This window comes from Oncorhynchus nerka, unplaced genomic scaffold, assembly GCF_034236695.1.
Source record: "Oncorhynchus nerka isolate Pitt River unplaced genomic scaffold, Oner_Uvic_2.0 unplaced_scaffold_2106, whole genome shotgun sequence".
Classification (NCBI taxonomy): Eukaryota; Metazoa; Chordata; class Actinopteri; order Salmoniformes; family Salmonidae; genus Oncorhynchus; species Oncorhynchus nerka.
In genome coordinates this window covers 27501-48039 of record NW_027039220.1, presented here as the reverse complement: position 1 = coordinate 48039, position 20539 = coordinate 27501, and the positions used below count along the sequence as shown (strand labels likewise).

The 20539-nt window shown below is 45.0% G+C and overlaps 1 protein-coding gene across 1 annotated transcript; it reads right to left on the bottom strand.

Annotated features, from left to right (window-relative positions):
- Positions 1–414: 414 nt before the first annotated feature.
- Positions 415–17981, bottom strand: LOC115122910 (transient receptor potential cation channel subfamily M member 1-like). Its single transcript, XM_065014788.1, has 8 exons — positions 17966–17981; positions 13804–13880; positions 10428–10629; positions 9867–10080; positions 8353–8477; positions 7998–8169; positions 5034–5208; positions 415–1205 (listed from the first exon to the last, which is right to left on the bottom strand). The coding sequence occupies exons 3-8, from the start codon at positions 10524–10526 to the stop codon at positions 1040–1042; spliced, it is 951 nt and encodes a 316-aa protein (XP_064870860.1). The 5' UTR covers positions 10527–10629; positions 13804–13880; positions 17966–17981; the 3' UTR covers positions 415–1039.
- Positions 17982–20539: the final 2558 nt, after the last annotated feature.

Sequence of the window (20539 nt, the reverse complement as noted above, 5' to 3'; positions counted from 1 at the left end):
TGAGATGGGGATGATGGTGATGTAGTTGAGCATGTGAGACATGGATGATGGTGATGTAGTTGAGCATGTGAGACAGGGATGATGGTGATGTAGTATGAAGATGTGAGATGGGGATGATGGTGATGTACTATGAAGATGTGAGACAGGGATGATGGTGATGTAGTTGAAGAAGCTGGGAGACAGGGATGATGGTGATGTAGTTAAAGAAGCTGGGAGACAGTGAAGATGGTGTCATAGTTCATGTTATCGTTGTTTATGAGGACATATTCTTCAACTGTATTTTGTGGGGACACTCTGACTCTGGGATGCAGGGTTTATGAAGTAGAATGGTGTCAGGTGTTCAATGATGATGGATATTGGTTGTGTTGACTTATTTCATGTAGCGGGTCAAATGACAATACAGGATGACACAAATGAATGGGACGGTTTTATTGATGCATCAAATAACATAAAACAATTCAATTATTAAAATGTCGCTTTACTTTCATCACAAATTATAATCTTTAATGTTTGAATATATTTTGAATACATTAGGTTTTTACTTACAGTATGTGGTAAAAAAAATGTTTCTAAAATGTACGTAAGGCTTAAAAAAACAAAAAACATTTTAACTACCAAATTGTCTAGATACTAAAACCGTCACTTATGACGCACTCAATGCATTGGACAGGAATTCGTTAGCATTATTAGCATAACACTTAGAATTCCTGTCCAATGCATTGGAGAGGAATTCGTTAGCATTATTAGCATAACACTTAGAATTCCTGTCCAATGCATTGGAGAGGAATTCATTAGCATTATTAGCATAACACTTAGAATTCCTGTCCAATGCATTGGAGAGGAATTCGTTAGCATTATTAGCATAACACTTAGAATTCCTGTCCAATGCATTGGAGAGGAATTCGTTAGCATTATTAGCATAACACTTAGAATTCCTGTCCAATGCATTGGAGAGGAATTCGTTAGCATTATTAGCATAACACTTAGAATTCCTGTCCAATGCATTGGAGAGGAATTCTAAGTGTTATGCTAATGTAGTTTATGGGAACATATCCTGTATAATAATGTCTTCCCTACTCACCAGAGATCGTTTCTTCATACATTCCATCACCATGAGGAAGATCTGCTGGGCCTGACCGCGGTTGTAGTTAAATGTCTTCTGGATGGTGACCAGGAGCTGGTCCTTCACGCTATCACTGACCAAGCTGAGGGGAGACAGAGATACTGGTCAGACCACCTCTACAGTCTACTCTTTAGACTGACCAAGCTGAGGAGAGACAGAGAGACAGGTCAGACCACCTCTACAGTCTAATCTTTAGACTGACCAAGCTGAGGGGAGACAGAGAGACTGGTCAGACCACCTCTATAGTCTACTCTTTAGACTGACCAAGCTGAGGGGAGACAGAGAGACTGGTCAGACCACCTCTACAGTCTACTCTTTAGACTGACCAAGCTGAGGAGAGACAGAGAGACTGGTCAGACCACCTCTACAGTCTACTCTTTAGACTGACCAAGCTGAGGAGAGACAGAGAGACTGGTCAGACCACCTCTACAGTCTACTCTTTAGACTGACCAAGCTGAGGAGAGACAAAGAGACTGGTCAGACCACCTCTATAGTCTACTGTTTAGACTGACCAAGCTGAGGGGAGACAGAGAGACTGGTCAGACCACCTCTACAGTCTACTCTTTAGACTGACCAAGCTGAGGAGAGACAGAGAGACTGGTCAGACCACCTCTACAGTCTACTCTTTAGACTGACCAAGCTGAGGGGAGCAAGAGAGACTGGTCAGACCACCTCTATAGTCTACTCTTTAGACTGACCAAGCTGAGGGTAGACAGAGAGACTGGTCAGACCACCTCTACAGTCTACTCTTTAGACTGACCAAGCTGAGGAGAGACAGAGAGACTGGTCAGACCACCTCTATAGTCTACTGTTTAGACTGACCAAGCTGAGGGGAGACAGAGAGACTGGTCAGACCACCTCTATAGTCTACTCTTTAGACTGACCAAGCTGAGGAGACAGAGACACTGGTCAAACCACCTCTACAGTCTACTCTTTAGACTGACCAAGCTGAGGGGAGACAGAGAGACTGGTCAGACCACCTCTACAGTCTACTCTTTAGACTGACCAAGCTGAGGGGAGACAGAGAGACTGGTCAGACCACCTCTATAGTCTACTCTTTAGACTGACCAAGCTGAGGAGACAGAGACACTGGTCAGACCACCTCTACAGTCTACTCTTTAGACTGACCAAGCTGAGGGGAGACAGAGACTGGTCAGACCACCTCTATAGTCTACTCTTTAGACTGACCAAGCTGAGGAGAGACAGAGAGACTGGTCAGACCACCTCTACAGTCTACTCTTTAGACTGACCAAGCTGAGGGGAGACAGAGACACTGGTCAAACCACCTCTACAGTCTACTCTTTAGATTCTTGACCATTTTGAGGGGAGACAGAGAGTTTGGTCAGACCATTCTTAGTCTATTCAGTTGGTTCCATTGACTGAATCAAGCTGATTAGACAGAGACATTTCAGACCATTTAACTATTTAATTAGTTTAGACTTAACAAGCTGGGGGAACAAGACACTGGTAAATTAATTTAACAATCTAAACTTTATTCAACTCAGTTAAGAGATATTCATGGTCAGACACAGCCCTGTTCTAGTTCTGTTTCTGACCAAGCTGAGGAGACAGAGATACTGCACTGGTCAGACCACCTCTACAGTCTACTCTTCATTATTCTTGTTATATTCCATTTTAAAGTATTTGCGATGTGCTTCAGTTTGGAGTTTACATTCTTAGTACTATTCAGTTGGTTCCATTGTAACTAAATCAATTTTATTATATATACTTATTTCACCTTTATTTAACTATTTAATTAGTTTAACTTAACTTAATTTAACTTAATAACTTAATAAATTAATTTAACTTAATTAAACTTTATTCAACTCAGTTAAGAGCATATTCATCAGAACACAGCCCTGTTCTAGTTCTGTTTCTGCTATTGTGGACATTAGATCACAGCCCTGTTCTAGTTCTGTTTCTGCTAGTGTGGACATTAGATCACAGCCCTGCTCTAGTTCTGTTTCTGCTAGTGTGGGCATTAGATCACAGCCCTGTTCTAGTTCTGTTTCTGCTAATGTGGGCATTAGATCACAGCCCTGCTCTAGTTCTGTTTCTGCTAGTGTGGGCATTAGATCACAGCCCTGCTCTAGTTCTGTTTCTGCTATTGTGGACATTAGATCACAGCCCTGTTCTAGTTCTGTTTCTGCTAGTGTGGGCATTAGATCACAGCCCTGCTCTAGTTCTGTTTCTGCTAGTGTGGACATTAGATCACAGCCCTGCTCTAGTTCTGTTTCTGCTAGTGTGGACATTAGATCACAGCCCTGTTCCCTGTTCTGTTTCTGCTAGTGTGGACATCTAGATCACAGCCCTGTTCCTGAAATGTATTTGACATTTTGACTGTATTCTGACATATATGTGACATCTGAGTATCACAGCCCTGTTCCTTGTTCTGTTTCTGCTAGTGTGGACATTAGATCACAGCCCTGCTCTAGTTCTGTTTCTGCTAGTGTGGACATTAGATCACAGCCCTGTTCTAGTTCTGTTTCTGCTAATGTGGACATTAGATCACAGCCCTGTATCTGACATATATCTGACTGTTTCTGCTAATGTGGACATTAGATCACAGCCCTGTTCCCTGTTCTGTTTCTGCTAATGTGGACATCAGATCACAGCCCTGTTCCCTGTTCTGTTTCTGCTAATGTGACATATATCACAGCCCTGTATCTCATATACTGTATCTGACATGTTCTGTTTCATATATTTGACATATATCTGACATGTATCTGACATGTATCTGACATGTGTCTGACATGTATTTGACATATATTTCACATGTATCTGAAATATATTTGACATGTGTCTGACATGTATTTGACATATATTTCACATGTATTTGAAATATATTTGACATGTATTTGAAATATATCTGACATGTATTTCACATGTATCTGAAATATATTTGACATGTATTTGACATATATCTGAAATATATCTGACATGTATTTCACATGTATCTGAAATATATTTGACATATATTTGACATGTATCTGAAATATATTTGACATATATCTGAAATATATTTGACATGTATCTGAAATATATTTGACATATATTAGACATGTATCTGAAATATATTTGACATATATCTGACATATATTTCTCATGTCTCTGACATGTATCTGTCATATATCTGACATGTATCTGACATATATATCTCATGTATCTGACATATATATCTCATGTATCCTGACATGTATCTGTCATATATCTGACATGTATCTGACATATATCTGACATGTATCTGACATATATTTCTCATGTATCTGACATGTATCTGACATATATCTGACATGTATCTGACATATATCTGTCATATATCTGACATGTATCTGACATATATCTGACATGTATCTGACATGTATCTGACATGTATCTGACATATATTTGACATATATTTGACATGTATCTGAAATATATCTGACATATATCTGACATATATTTCTCATGTATCTGACATGTATCTGTCATATATCTGACATATATCTGACATGTATCTGACATATATTTCTCATGTATCTGACATGTATCTGTCATATATCTGACATGTATCTGACATGTATCTGACATGTATCTGACATATATTTCTGACATGTATCTGACATGTATCTGACATGTATCTGACATATATTTCTCATGTATCTGACATGTATCTGACATATATCTGACATGTATCTGACATGTATCTGACATATATCTGTCATATATCTGACATATATCTGACATGTATCTGACATGTATCTGTCATATATCTGACATGTATCTGACATGTATTTGACATGTATCTGACATGTATCTGACATGTATCTGTCATATATCTGACATGTATCTGACATATATTTGACATGTGTTTGATATGTTTTTAAGCATATATATTTTGGCATGTATGTGACCCAGGTCTGTTTCTCACCCGTCGTCCTCAGAGTATCTGTGTGCGAAGGAGATGATGTCAGAGGCCCGTCCACTGCCGTCACAGACCACCACCGGGACAGGGGGGTCCTCCCTCAGGCTCTCCAGGACTATGGAGATGACGTTGGGACCCCCCTCCAGGATCAGACAGACCAGAGGCACTCCCTGACCCAGACCTGGCAGAGACAGACAAAACAACATGACCCCTGACCTGGCAGAGGCAGACAAAACAACATGACCCCTGACCTGACAGAGGCAGACAAAACAACATGACCCCTGACCTGGCAGAGACAGACAAAACAACATGGCCCCTGACCTGGCAGAGACAGACACAACAACATGACCCCTGACCTGGCAGAGACAGACAAAACAACATGACCCCTGACCTGACAGAGGCAGACAAAACAACATGACCCCTGACCTGGCAGAGGCAGACAAAACAACATGACCCCTGACCTGGCAGAGGCAGACAAAACAACATGACCCCTGACCTGGCAGAGGCAGACAAAACAACATGGCCCCTGACCTGGCTGAGACAGACACAACAACATGACCCCTGACCTGGCAGAGAAATACAGAACAACATGACCCCCTGACCCTGACCTGGCAGAGACAGACACAACAACATGACCCCCTGACCCCTAGCCTGGCAGAGACAGACACAACAACATGACACCTGACCTGGCAGAGACATACACAACAGCATGACCCCCTGACCTTGACCTGGCAGAGACAGACACAACAACATGACCCCCTGACCCCTAGCCTGGCAGAGACAGACACAACAACATGACCCCCTGACCCCTAGCCTGGCAGAGACAGACATAACAACATGACCCTCTGACCCCTAGCCTGGCAGAGACAGACACAACAACATGTTATAATGACGATAAAGACAAATAGCAGCAAAACAAAGTTCCCAGACTTCGTTTTTTTGAAAGCTTTTTTTTAAATGGCAATAAACTTGAACCTTGAATAATTTTCATAATGCCTCCTAATTAGTTCCTATTCATGTTGTTAGTCCTCAGACACAGCGGTTCTGCCTGTAGTCAGCATGTGGTCCTCAGCGGTGCTGCCTGTAGTCAGTATGTGGTCCTCAGACACAGCAGTGCTGCCTGTAGTCAGTATGTGGTCCTCAGACACAGCGGTGCTGCCTGTAGTCAGTATATGGTCCTCAGACACAGCGGTGCTGCCTGTAGTCAGTATGTGGTCCTCAGACACAGCGGTGCTGCCTGTAGTCAGTATGTGGTCCTCAGCGATGCTGCCTGTAGTCAGCATGTGGTCCTCAGCGGTGCTGCCTGTAGCCAGCATGTGGTCCTCAGCGGTGCTGCCTGTAGTCAGTATATGGTCCTCAGACACGGCGGTGCTGCCTGTAGTCAGTATGTGGTCCTCAGACACAGCGGTGCTGCCTGTAGTCAGCATGTGGTCCTCACAGCGGTGCTGCCTGTAGTCAGCATGTGGTCCTCAGCGGTGCTGCCTGTAGCCAGTATGTGGTCCTCAGACACAGCGGTGATGCCTGTAGTCAGTATGTGGTCCTCAGACACAGCGGTGCTGCCTGTAGCCAGCATGTGGTCCTCAGCGGTGCTGCCTGTAGTCAGTATATGGTCCTCAGAGCAGCATGTGGTCCTCAGCGGTGCTGCCTGTAGTCAGTATGTGGTCCTCAGACACAGCGGTGCTGCCTGTAGTCAGTATGTGGTCCTCAGCGGTGCTGCCTGTAGCCAGTATGTGGTCCTCAGCGGTGCTGCCTGTAGTCAGTATGTGGTCCTCAGCGGTGCTGCCTGTAGTCAGTATGTGGTCCTCAGACACAGCGGTGCTGCCTGTAGCCAGTATGTGGTCCTCAGCGGTGCTGCCTGTAGCCAGTATGTGGTCCTCAGCGGTGCTGCAGCGGTGCTGCCTGTAGTCAGTATGTGGTCCTCAGCGGTGCTGCCTGTAGTCAGTATGTGGTCCTCAGCGGTGCTGCCTGTAGTCAGTATGTGGTCCTCAGCGGTGCTGCCTGTAGTCAGTATGTGGTCCTCAGCGGTGCTGCCTGTAGTCAGTATGTGGTCCTCAGCGGTGCTGCCTGTAGTCAGTATGTGGTCCTCAGCGGTGCTGCCTGTAGTCAGTATGTGGTCCTCAGCGGTGCTGCCTGTAGTCAGTATGTGGTCCTCAGCGGTGCTGCCTGTAATCAGTATGTGGTCCTCAGCGGTGCTGCCTGTAGTCAGTATGTGGTCCTCAGACACAGCGGTGATGCCTGTAGTCAGCATGTGGTCCTCAGCGGTGCTGCCTGTAGCCAGTATGTGGTCCTCAGCGGTGCTGCCTGTAATCAGTATGTGGTCCTCAGCGGTGCTGCCTGTAGTCAGTATGTGGTCCTCAGCGGTGCTGCCTGTAGTCAGCATGTGGTCCTCAGTGGTGCTGCCTGTAGTCAGTATGTGGTCCTCAGCGGTGCTGCCTGTAGTCAGCATGTGGTCCTCAGTGGTGCTGCCTGTAGTCAGTATGTGGTCCTCAGCGGTGCTGCCTGTAGTCAGCATGTGGTCCTCATAGGCCTCAGACACAGTATTAATGTCAGCGTAGTTGAAGTCAGAGGTGACAGCTGAGCATCCCTTTGTTGTCCCTGCCTTATCATGATCTCCAGGCATAGGATGACAAAGGGAAACCCACAGGTCACATGGATCAGCTACTCACCCGAGTACAGCAGTGCAGGACAGGCTCTCTCTGATCAACACACCTAAAGAAGCCTGGACTATGACAACACGAGGGTACCTTGTATCTACAACACTAACATGGTGTATAGTTCCAACATTAGCATTAACATTAGATGGTTCATGGTAAATACGAAGTTGTTCTCGTCTGAGACCTGAAGACTTGTTGTTAGTTAGCTCCCTCTGCTAATGCCTTGGTCTTTAGCTCAATGGGCTTACACTGCCTGGTGTCACACAGACAACCCCCCCCACCACCACCACCACCACCAACAATCTGTCAGACTTACGTGTGTTGATCTTCTGCAGGGAGATGTGTTTCTCCAGCTGACGGCGAAGACGGACCTCCGCGCCGTACTTTCCCTGGGTCCCGTTATCTGCTAGGATGAAGTGGGAGTGGCTGTTGTTGAGGACAGACAGCTTGGACATGGGGTTGGACATGGCCTGGTACGGACGTGTCACCTGGGCGGGAGACATATAATAACATCATGTTTAACGTGGAGTTGATTTGAGGAGTTGAATTGCAGGTGAGGAGTATAGTTGAGTTGAGGAGTTGAATTGAGTTGAGGAGTTGAATTGAGTTGAATTTAAATAGAGAATCACACACCTTAACAAGTAACCAAGTTGCAGTTATCTGTGACTCACGTCTCTTCCTATCAGATCCTCCTTGTTCTCCACGATGCCCCATGGAGCGATCCCGATGGTACATACTTTCCCCCTGGACTTTGAGGAGTGGTCCTTCAACGCATCTCCAACATGCCGGATCACCCCTGGGATACACATGGAGCCCGTTCAGCACTAATAAGGGACGTGGACTCCATTCAGACATGAGTAGAATGGATTTGGACTCGGACTCAGACTTGAACACTAGGGACTTGACACTCGACTCGGACTCAGACTTGAACACTAGGGACTTGACTCAGACTCAGACTTGAACACGAGGGACTTGGTCCTCGACTCGGACTCAGACTTGAACACTAGGGACTTGGTCCTCGACTCGGACTCAGACTTGAACACTAGGGACTTGGTCCTCGACTCGGACTCAGACTTGAACACTAGGGACTTGACTCAGACTCAGACTTGAACACCAGGGACTTGGTACTCGACTCGGACTCAGACTTGAACACTAGGGACTTGGCACTCGACTCGGACTCAGACTTGAACACTAGGGACTTGGCACTCGACTCGGACTTAGACTTGAACACTAGGGACTTGACTCAGACTCAGACTTGAACACTAGGGACTTGGCACTCGACTCGGACTCAGACTTGAACACGAGGGACTTGGTCCTCGACTCGGACTCAGACTTGAACACTAGGGACTTGGTCCTCGACTCGGACTCAGACTTGAACACTAGGGACTTGGTCCTCGACTCGGACTCAGACTTGAACACTAGGGACTTGACTCAGACTCAGACTTGAACACTAATGACTTGTAACTCGACTCGGACTCAGACTTGAACATTAGGGACTTGACTCAGACTCAGACTTGAACACCAGGGACTTGGTACTCAACTCGGACTCAGACTTGAACACCAGGGACTTGTTACTCGACTCGGACTCAGACTTGAACACTAGGGACTTGGTCCTCGACTCGGACTCAGACTTGAACACTAGGGACTTGGTGCTAGACTCGGACTCAGACTTGAACACTAGGGACTTGGTACTCGACTCGGACTAAGACTTGAACACTAGGCACTTGGTACTCGACTCGGACTCAGACTTGAACACTAGGGACTTGGTCCTCGACTCGGACTCAGACTTGAACACTAGGGACTTGGTACTCGACTCGGACTCAGACTTGAACACTAGGGACTTGGTGCTGGACTCGGACTCAGACTTGAACACTAGAGACTTGGTCCTCGACTCGGACTCAGACTTGAACACTAGGGACTTGGTACTCGACTCGGACTAAGACTTGAACACTAGGCACTTGGTACTCGACTCGGACTCAGACTTGAACACTAGGGACTTGGTCCTCGACTCGGACTCAGACTTGAACACTAGGGACTTGGTACTCGACTCGGACTCAGACTTGAACCCTAGGGACTTGGTACTCGACTCGGACTCAAGATTTAGTGACTTGCCTACGTTACCGTTGTTTGCCTCAGTGACCATGTCAGGGAATGTAGCACGTCGTTAGCAAACTACAGTACGTACCAGTGCTGACTCCACCAGTGAGTATCCAGGCTCCGGTGGTGACCGCAGCCTGGATCAGACCCTTTCCAAACACCTGTTTTAGTTTGGGCTGCAAGTCAAAGTTCTGCAGTCCCCCGTGGACGGAGATGAGCAGGGTGGGGAGCTCCAGCTGCCAGTCTTTCACCATCAGGTGGAGCATGTTGTCTGGCTTGGAATCATATGCCACACGGATGTACTGAGGGGGAGAGATGGATGGAGAAAGAGGAGGAGTAAATGAGAAAGGAGATGAAGACATTTAATACAAACACCACATGGATGTACTGAGGGGGAGAGATGGATGGAGAGAGTGAACAAGATTATGTCTTCATGGTTCATGTCTTCTTGGTTAATTTCTTCTTGGTTCATGTCTTCATGTCTTCATGGTTCATGAGGACATTCTATTTCAACTATTGTTTACGTTGAGGAGAGATGAGAGAGAATTGAGAGAATGAAGGATTGAGGAGGAGAGGAAAAAGGGTCAGGAAGTGAATGTATAAATGGAGGATGCTTCAGAGGAATGAAGGAAAGAAAATGGCGTCTAACCATGGCCTTGTTGACATGTCCTCCTCCCTGAAACTCCATGATGCCGTATGTGTCTGTGGGCGTGGCCTTTGTGTGTTTAAGCACGGACCAGCGTTCCATGGGCACCGCCCCCTGACCGATCTGACCTGCCTCTTCCGCCGCCCTAGTGGTCGCCCCCGGGATGATGGCCACATGCTGGTTCACTACCTGACCACAACTGCACCTGGAGGTAGAAAGGGAGGACATAGGGGTTATAAATGCTTATCGCTGGTGTTATAATGCATTATAACCACTTCATAGTGCTTTCTACATGTTGGTTTGTAAAGTGTTAACGGAAGCGTGATGGAATGTGAAACACGAACAGACTGATGGTGGTAAACAGCTATGAAAGATGACTAGTAGTAGCTTCGTCAACGTAGCATGTTTGTGTACTGACCAATTTCAGCTGCATCTCTGTTTGCTGTAGATCTATCTGAGGGGGGGGGGGGGGGGGGGGGTTGGTCACGTTAAATCCCCACAATCACCACCATGTGAAAGGATTTGGGCCTTAATAAGGGATTTGGGCCACATAATGGCAGGTTGTTTATACATTTTTTACTGAGAGCGTTTCGGTACGAGTGGAGATTTCATTAAGTCTACGTCCCAAATAGCATCATGTTCCCTTTGTAGGGCAATACGTTTGACCACTACGTTTGACCAGGACTGATAACAGTGCCCTATATAGGGCATAGGATGCCTCTTGGGATGTACACTAAATTCTACAGCACTCTAAAAACATTTATTTTATTAAAACTGGGTCAGTGAAAGCCCTCTCTCTCTCTCTGCCTCAACAAATGATCTGGTGCTCAACATGGAAGCATAAGAGAACAGTGAGGAGCAAGGAAAATTGGATCGTGGAAAGAGTGGAGTGAATGGTACCTGTTGGGTTCTGGGTAAAGAGGGGCATGAACGGTACCTGTTGGGTTCTGGGTAAAGAGGGGCATGAACGGTACCTGTTGGGTTCTGGGTAAAGAGTGGAGTGAATGGTACCTGTTGGGTTCTGGGTAAAGAGGGGCATGAACGGTACCTGTTGGGTTCTGGGTAAAGAGGGGCATGAACGGTACCTGTTGGGTTCTGGGTAAAGAGGGGCATGAACGGTACCTGTTGGGTTCTGGGTAAAGAGTGGAGTGAATGGTACCTGTTGGGTTCTGGGTAAAGAGGGGCATGAACGGTACCTGTTGGGTTCTGGGTAAAGAGGGGCATGAACGGTACCTGTTGGGTTCTGGGTAAAGAGGGGCATGAACGGTACCTGTTGGGTTCTGGGTAAAGAGGGGCATGAACGGTACCTGTTGGGTTCTGGGTAAAGAGTGGAGTGAATGGTACCTGTTGGGTTCTGGGTAAAGAGTGGAGTGAATGGTACCTGTTGGGTTCTGGGTAAAGAGGGGCATGAATGGTACCTGTTGGGTTCTGGGTAAAGAGGGGCATGAACGGTACCTGTTGGGTTCTGGGTAAAGAGGGGCATGAACGGTACCTGTTGGGTTCTGGGTAAAGAGTGGAGTGAATGGTACCTGTTGGGTTCTGGGTAAAGAGGGGCATGAACGGCACCTATTGGGTTCTGGGTAAAGAGGGGCATGAATGGTACCTGTTGGGTTCTGGGTAAAGAGGGGCATGAACGGTACCTGTTGGGTTCTGGGTAAAGAGTGGAGTGAATGGTACCTGTTGGGTTCTGGGTAAAGAGTGGAGTGAATGGTACCTGTTGGGTTCTGGGTAAAGAGGGGCATGAATGGTACCTGTTGGGTTCTGGGTAAAGAGGGGCATGAATGGGACCTTTTGGGTTCTGGGTAAAGAGGGGCGTGAATGGTACCTTTTGGGTTCTGGGAGAACAGGGGCATGAATGGTACCTTTTGGGTTCTGGGAGAACAGGGGCATGAATGGTACCTGTTGGGTTCTGTGTAAAGAGTGGAATGAATGGTACCTGTTGGGTTCTGGGAGAACAGGGGCATGAATGGTACCTGTTGGGTTCTGTGAGAACAGGGGCATGAATGGTACCTGTTGGGTTCTGTGTAAAGAGTGGAATGAATAGTACCTGTTGGGTTCTGGGAGAACAGGGGCATGAACGGTACCTGTTGGGTTCTGGGAGAACAGGGGCATGAATGGTACCTGTTTGGTTCTGGGAGAACAGTGGCATGAATGGTACCTGTTGGGTTCTGGGAGAACACTGGCATGAATGGTACCTGTTGGGTTCTGGGAGAACAGGGGCATGAATGGTACCTGTTGGGTTCTGGGAGAACAGGGGCATGAATGGTACCTGTTGGGTTCTGGGAGAACAGTGGCATGAATGGTACCTGTTGGGGTCTGGGAGAACAGGGGCATGAACGGTACCTGTTGGGTTCTGGGTAAAGAGGGGCATGAATGGTACCTGTTGGGTTCTGGGTAAAGAGGGGCATGAATGGTACCTGTTGGGTTCTGGGAGAACAGTGGCATGAACGGTACCTGTTGGGTTCTGTGCAAAGATGGGCATGACTGGTACCTGTTTGGTTCTGTGAAAAGAGTGGCATGAATGGTACCTGTTGGGTTCTGGGAGAACAGTGGCATGAACGGTACCTGTTGGGTTCTGTGCAAAGATGGGCATGACTGGTACCTGTTTGGTTCTGTGAAAAGAGTGGCATGAATGGTACCTGTTTGGTTCTGGGAGAACAGTGGCATGAATGGTACCTGTTTGGTTCTGGGAGAACAGTGGCATGAACGGTACCTGTTGGGTTCTGGGAGAACAGGGGCATGAACGGTACCTGTTGGGTTCTGGGAGAACAGGGGCATGAACGGTACCTGTTTGGTTCTGGGAGAACAGTGGCATGAACGGTACCTGTTGGGTTCTGGGAGAACAGGGGCATGAACGGTACCTGTTGGGTTCTGGGAGAACAGGGGCATGAACGGTACCTGTTTGGTTCTGGGAGAACAGTGGCATGAACGGTACCTGTTTGGTTCTGGGAGAACAGTGGCATGAACGGTACCTGTTGGGTACTGGGAGAACAGTGGCATGAACGGTACCTGTTGGGTTCTGGGAGAACAGGGGCATGAACGGTACCTGTTGGGTACTGGGAGAACAGTGGCATGAACGGTACCTGTTGGGTACTGGGAGAACAGTGGCATGAACGGTACCTGTTGGGTTCTGGGAGAACAGGGGCATGAACGGTACCTGTTGGGTACTGGGAGAACAGTGGCATGAACGGTACCTGTTGGGTTCTGGGAGAACAGGGGCATGAACGGTACCTGTTGGGTTCTGGGAGAACAGTGGCATGAACGGTACCTGTTGGGTTCTGGGAGAACAGTGGCATGAACGGTACCTGTTGGGTACTGGGAGAACAGGGGCATGAACGGTACCTGTTGGGTTCTGGGAGAACAGGGGCATGAACGGTACCTGTTTGGTTCTTTGCTGGGAAATATTTGGATACACTCTCTTTTCTGAAACGTCTTCTCAATCCAAGCTTTGTGGGCCTGCAAGAGAGAGATTTGTGGTTTAGACTTCAGAATCACTCGACTCTGGTAAACACTATGTCGTAAAGAAAAGCGCCACCATTAAATCCATCCGCATAATTAGATACTTTAATAACCAGCTTGGATACATTCTAATAACAACAGGTCTGAGACTTCATGTTCTGTTCATTTGCAGTTTATGGACCCGATCCGATGATAAGAGCATCGTGGCACGACAGCAGAACAGCACCAGTCAGGGAGCTTTTTCTGTCTTGTCTAAATTCAAAATCGAAGCCTGTTTTTTTTTTTTTTTAACAAAAAAGGTCCAAACATTGAAAGTGGATGTTCCATATTATCACAACACAACGTTCTGTTAGTGTGCTGATCCAATAATGGACCATACCCTGCACCATCTGGTCTCTCCCTGCCTTCACACTGTGGCTCTGTCACAGGTGGCTTCCTATATAGACCAGAGCCCTATTCCCTATATAGTGGTACTACTATAGACCAGAACCCTATTCCCTATATAGTGGTACTACTATAGACCAGAGCCCTATTCCCTATATAGTGGTACTACTATAGACCAGAGCCCTATTCCCTATATAGTGGTACTACTATAGACCAGAGCTCTATTCCCTATATAGTACACTACTATAGACCAGAGCCCTATTCCCTATATAGTGGTACTACTATAGACCAGAGCCCTATTCCCTATATAGTGGTACTACTATAGACCAGAGCCCTATTCCCTATATAGTGGTACTACTATAGACCAGAGCCCTATTCCCTATATAGTGGTACTACTATAGACCAGAGCCCTATTCCCTATATAGTGTACTACTTTAGACCAGAGCCCTATTCCCTATATAGTGGTACTACTATAGACCAGAGCCCCTATTCTATATAGTGGTACTACTATAGACCAGAGCCCTATTCCCTATATAGTGGTACTACTATAGACCAGAGCCCTATTCCTATATAGTGGTACTACTATAGACCAGAGCCCTATTCCTATATAGTGGTACTACTATAGACCAGAGCCCTATTCCCTATATAGTGGTACTACTATAGACCAGAGCCCTATTCCCTATATAGTGGTACTACTATAGACCAGAGCCCTATTCCCTATATAGTGGTACTACTATAGACCAGAGCCCTATTCCCTATATAGTACACTACTATAGACCAGAGCCCTATTCCCTATATAGTACACTACTATAGACCAGGGCCCTATTCCCTATATAGTGCACTACTTTCTACAGGAGCCCTATTCCCTATATAGTGCACTACTTTCTACAGGAGCCCTATGGGTTTAGCTAATTACTGGTAGAATGCTGCTTGCTATTGTAACATTCAGGCACAAAAACTCTTATTTCTTGATGGAACAAATCCTCTTAAACACAAAGCTGGTCACCTAATCCTGCCTAAACGCCCCAGCAAAGAACAGGGCAGTGTGTGTGTGTGTGTGTGTGTGTGTGTGTGTGTGTGTGTGTGTGTGTGTGTGTGTGTGTGTGTGTGTGTGTGTGTGTGTGTGTGTGTGTGTGAATTTGTGCTTGTATGCATTCATGCGTGTATATGTGACGCCAAATAAACCTAATGACTCTGTGTTGTGGTTTTGCCGTAGTGATTAACAGGTCAGTCTACTGCAGGGGGCAGGGGGTCCTGTCTGTCGCAGAGCACTCTGGGAAATACATTCACTCTGGATAATGGTGGATTAAACCCAAGTCCCAACAAATAGTGACTGGGCACATCTTGGATTCATGTCTATACTGCATATAACACATAGTTAGTATTTATATCTAATGAAACGATAACTAACCTCACACATAGTTTTACTCAAGCTTTAACAAAAAAAATATTATTTCAGAGATTTTTAATGTAAAAGTTTGTTCATTGCAAATGGTTAAAATAGTAAAACAATTAGTAAACATAGGCCTCTTAGCTGCAGATAATATCAAACTCATCTAGTCAACGACTCAATGGAGCCGGACAGCGTTCCACAACTCATTATTGTCATCCTGGTAAACAGTCTAATTCATAAACAACACATTACCACTCATTATTGTCAACCTGGTAAACAGTCTAATTCATAAACAACACATTACCACTCATTATTATCAACCTGGTAAACAGTCAACCAACACATTACCACTCATTATTATCAACCTGTAAACAGTCTAATTCATAAACAACACATTACCACTCATTATTATCAACCTGGTAAACAGTCTAATTCATAAACAACACATTACCACTCATTATTATCAACCTGGTAAACAGTCTAATTCATAAACAACACATTACCACTCATTATTGTCAACCTGGTAAACAGTCTAATTCATAAACAACACATTACCACTCATTAATATCATCCTGGTAAACAGTCTAATTCATAAACAACACATTACCACTCATTATTGTCAACCTGGTAAACAGTCTAATTCATAAACAACACATTACCACTCATTATTGTCAACCTGGTAAACAGTCTAATTCATAAACAACACATTACCACTCATTAATATCATCCTGGTAAACAGTCTAATTCATAAACAACACATTACCACTCATTAATATCATCCTGGTAAACAGTCTAATTCATAAACAACATATTACCACTCAGAGCGGAATCAATTTGAACTTGTTTAAAATCTAGTTTCAACCAGTTCCTGGGAAACAAAGGTGAAAAAGGACAAAGAAGGCAGTAAATTCTGTAACTAACAAGATCAGTTCCTGGGAAAGAAAGGTGAAAAAGGACAAAGAAGGCAGTAAATTCTGTAACTAACAAGATCAGTTCCTGGGAAAGAAAGGTGAAAAAGGACAAAGAAGGCAGTAAATTCTGTAACTAACAAGATCAGTTCCTGGGAAAGAAAGGTGAAAAAGGACAAAGAAGGCAGTAAATTCTGTAACTAACAAGATCAGTTCCTGGGAAAGAAAGGTGAAAAAGGACAAAGAAGGCAGTAAATTCTGTAACTAACAAGATCAGTTCCTGGGAAAGAAAGGTGAAAAGGGACAAAGAAGGCAGTAAATTCTGGCAAGTCAGTTAAGAACAAATTCTTATTTATAATGACGGCCTACTCCGGCCAGTCCCGGACGACGCTGGGACTCCCAATCACAGCCGTTTGTGATACAGCCTGGATTTGAACCAGGGTGTCTGTAGTGACGCCTCTCGCACTGAGACACAGTGCCTTTAGACCGTTGCGCCACTCGGGAGCCCAGAGAGGAAGTTGGCCAAAAACTCTGCCATGCTAACTCCTAACTCCTAACTCCTAACACCTAACTCCTAACTCCTAACTCCTAACACCTAACTCCTAACTCCTAAAACTTAACTCCTAACTCCTAACACCCTACACACTATAGAGTACACTACAGATGACTTAGATTGACCACAGATTGACTAAAGTTTTAGATTGACCAAAGTTTGGAAACGAATTTACTTTTATAACAATTCAATTATGAACTTTTAAAATCAGGGTGCTTCCGAAATAAGCATTTTGTTCAGAGATCTATTCCTCATGTGGAGTTTTTTTGGCGACTAAGTATTTAACCTTTCTTTAACGAGGTCAGTCAGTTCGGAAGAAATTCTTATTTACAATGACGGTCTAGGAACAGTGGGTTAACTGGTCTAGGAACAGTGGGTTAACTGGTCTAGGAACAGTGGGTTAACTGGTCTAGGAACAGTGGGTTAACTGCCTGTTCAGGGACAGAACGACAGATTTGTACCTTGTCAGCTCCGGGATTTGAACTTGCAACCTTCTGGTCCCTAGTCCAACGCTCTAACCACTAGGCTACCCTGCAATGACAGCCTACAGGGGAACCTGTGGTTATAGAGGTTAACATAGAGGTTATTTGTTCGTCGATGGAACTGTCTCTAAATTGCTATTTTAAATGTTTTTTAAAATGATAATTTCCTCAGATTTCTATTCCATTTCCCTCTATATGTTGTCTCCCAACCTAAGTTGGTGGAACATAACTCAACTCCTCTCTATTGCTCCTCAAATGAATCACCTGCCTATAAGAAATTAAACAAGTTGACCATAACAAGTTTCTACACCAAAGAAGATAGTGTTTCCTCGATACATCAGAAAAAATGAAGAACCACTTACCCTGAGTTGAAGAGCAACCAGTCGAAACTTCAAGAGAAGCACAAGAGTAACTCAACACCCAACTACTAGTAAAGAAGAACTCAAGAACTCAAGAACTCAAGAACTCTCTAAGAACTCAAGAACTCTCTTAGAACTCAAGAACTCTTTAAGAACTCAAGAACTCTCTTAGAACTCAAGAACTCTCTAAGAACTCAAGAACTCTCTTAGAACTCAAGAACTCAAGAACTCTCTTAGAACTCAAGAACTCTCAATAACTCTAAGAACTCTGAATAAACTTCACACCAGCCCAACCCTAGCTCCAGCTCTCTGGCTGCTCTCACCCGGGTCCTCCTAACCCACTGAAGCCCAGCAGATATGAAGCGACATGACTTTATGAAGCGGGGCTCATATGATGAGCATGTGAGCCGGCTCTTTGTTCAAGCCTTGGTCTCATGACTTCAGTTCAAGGTAATCCTTTTGAGAGTCTCATGACCCATATCAGTCCCTGCTCCCCTCCATGCACACAGGGCATTTTCATCCTGGGCTGGAACGAGAACCAGAAAGAACCAACCCCCCCCCTCCACCCCCACCCCCTCTCTCCTCACTAATCTCTCTAACTCAAACTCTGCTAGAGAACGTTCTTCTCTCTAACTATCTCTCCTCACTATTCTCTCTAACTCAAACTCTGCTAGAGAACGTTCTTCTCTCTAACTATCTCTCCTCACTATTCTCTCTAACTCAAACTCTGCTAGAGAACGTTCTTCTCTCTAACTATCTCTCCTCACTAATCTCTCTAACTCAAACTCTGCTAGAGAACGTTCTTCTCTCTAACTATCTCTCCTCACTATTCTCTCTAACTCAAACTCTGCTAGAGAACGTTCTTCTCTCTAACTATCTCTCCTCACTATTCTCTCTAACTCAAAACTCTGCTAGAGAACGTTCTTCTCTCTAACTATCTCTCCTGGTTGTTGAAGAAGAAAGAGGAAGAAAGAAAGAGGAAGTTATAATAACCAGAAGAAGAACAAAAAAAACATATTTTAAAAAAGTAGTGGAACAAAAGTAATGTTTTATCGTGGAATGTGTGTCAACCCCCTACTGCTCTGATTGAGCTCTATTTGCATAATTGAGAGGATTGGGCCCAGGATGGATGTTGTTGTTGAAAGGGGTTTTGTTGAAGAATGACAGAGCACTATTTGACCATATTGATGATTGTAACATAATTGAGAGGATTGGGCCCAGGATGGATGTTGTTGTTGAAAGGGGTTTTGTTGAAGAATGACAGAGCACTATTTGACCATATTGATGACTGTAACATTGTAATGAAACGTATGTTTTCCTCTTAGCAGCTTCGTTACAGTTGAACTTTCGAAGGACCTTCTTTGATATGGTCCAACCAGAGGATGTCTGGATGAGACTGTTGTCATGGTGAAACAGAGAGACAAACCAATCAGACAGGAAACCACTTTCGTTCAGAGGACATTCATTTTTACCCTGGCTTGTCTTTCCCAGTTATAAAAAAAAATCAAAAGAGGACATGGACTTCAACTGAAGAGAAAATGTTGCTTCTAACTCACTTAAACTTTTGGTTACCAAATAATAAATTTAACAAGGAACAGTGTGCATGTTTTGAGTTTGTGACAGAAACAAGGTTGAAAATATCTTATTTAAAAAAGACTGATCAAACGTGGTAAATAAAACCAGTGTCTTTCATAGCACCCGGTGCACCCAGGGTAAACTGGCGAGGGTTGTGCTTTGAAAACACGTGCAACTCGCCCTGCTGCACGGCCCCCTGGGTAAAATTATCCCACACTCTTAGAAAAAAAAGTGCTATCTAGAACCTAGAAATTTCTTCGGCTGTCTCCATAGGAGAACCCTTTGAAGAACCCTTTTGGGCTCCAGGTAGAACCCTTTTTGGTTCCAGGTAGAACCCTTTGAAGAACCCTTTTGGGTTCCAGGTAGAACCCCTTTTGAGTTCCAGGTAGAACCCCTTTTGGTTCCAGGTAGAACCCTTTGAAGAACCCTTTTTGGTTCCAGGTAGAACCCTTTGAAGAACCCTTTTGGGTTCCAGGTAGAACCCCTTTTGGTTCCAGGTAGAACCCTTTGAATAACCCTTTTGGGTTCCAGGTAGAACCCTTTTTGGTTCCAGGTAGAACCCCTTTTGGTTCCAGGTAGAACCATTTTTGGTTCCAGGTAGAACCCTCTGTGGAAAGGGTTCTACCTGGAATCAAAAAGGGTTCTTAAAAGGGTTCTTCTACGGGGACAGCTGAAGAAACCCCTTACGCAACCCCCTCCCCCTTCCCCCCCTAAAAGTTTAACCTAAACCCTTCATCCACACCATTTAGTATGGAAATCCTGTGCGAACTGTATAACTGTGTTGACTAGGAACCTCTGTGAGCACAGTGAACAACAAGCCCTTGGAAGAATAAGGCTGTAGGGCTCCACATGAGGAATAAGGAGTTATTTGGGCTGCGTCCCGGGATACTTTAGAATCAGATTAGGATAAGTATATGAACGTGACTAGCATCTAGAGCCCCACAAAACAATAAACCCTATGTGTTTCGGTGAGACAAACAGATATTGTATTAGGTATTATAG

What these genes read in the sequence shown, in the direction of transcription:
- LOC115122910 (XM_065014788.1), bottom strand. Translation starts at nt 10,526, where the DNA reads ATGGAACGCTGGTCCGTGCTTAAACACACAAAGGCCACGCCCACAGAC. An exon ending in GACATGTCAACAAGGCCATG is followed by an intron (nt 10,081 to 10,427) that starts GTTAGACGCCAT and finishes TCTCCCCCTCAG; the next exon opens with TACATCCGTGTGGCATATGA. An exon ending in AGATACTCTGAGGACGACGG is followed by an intron (nt 1,206 to 5,033) that starts GTGAGAAACAGA and finishes GTCTCCCCTCAG; the next exon opens with CTTGGTCAGTGATAGCGTGA.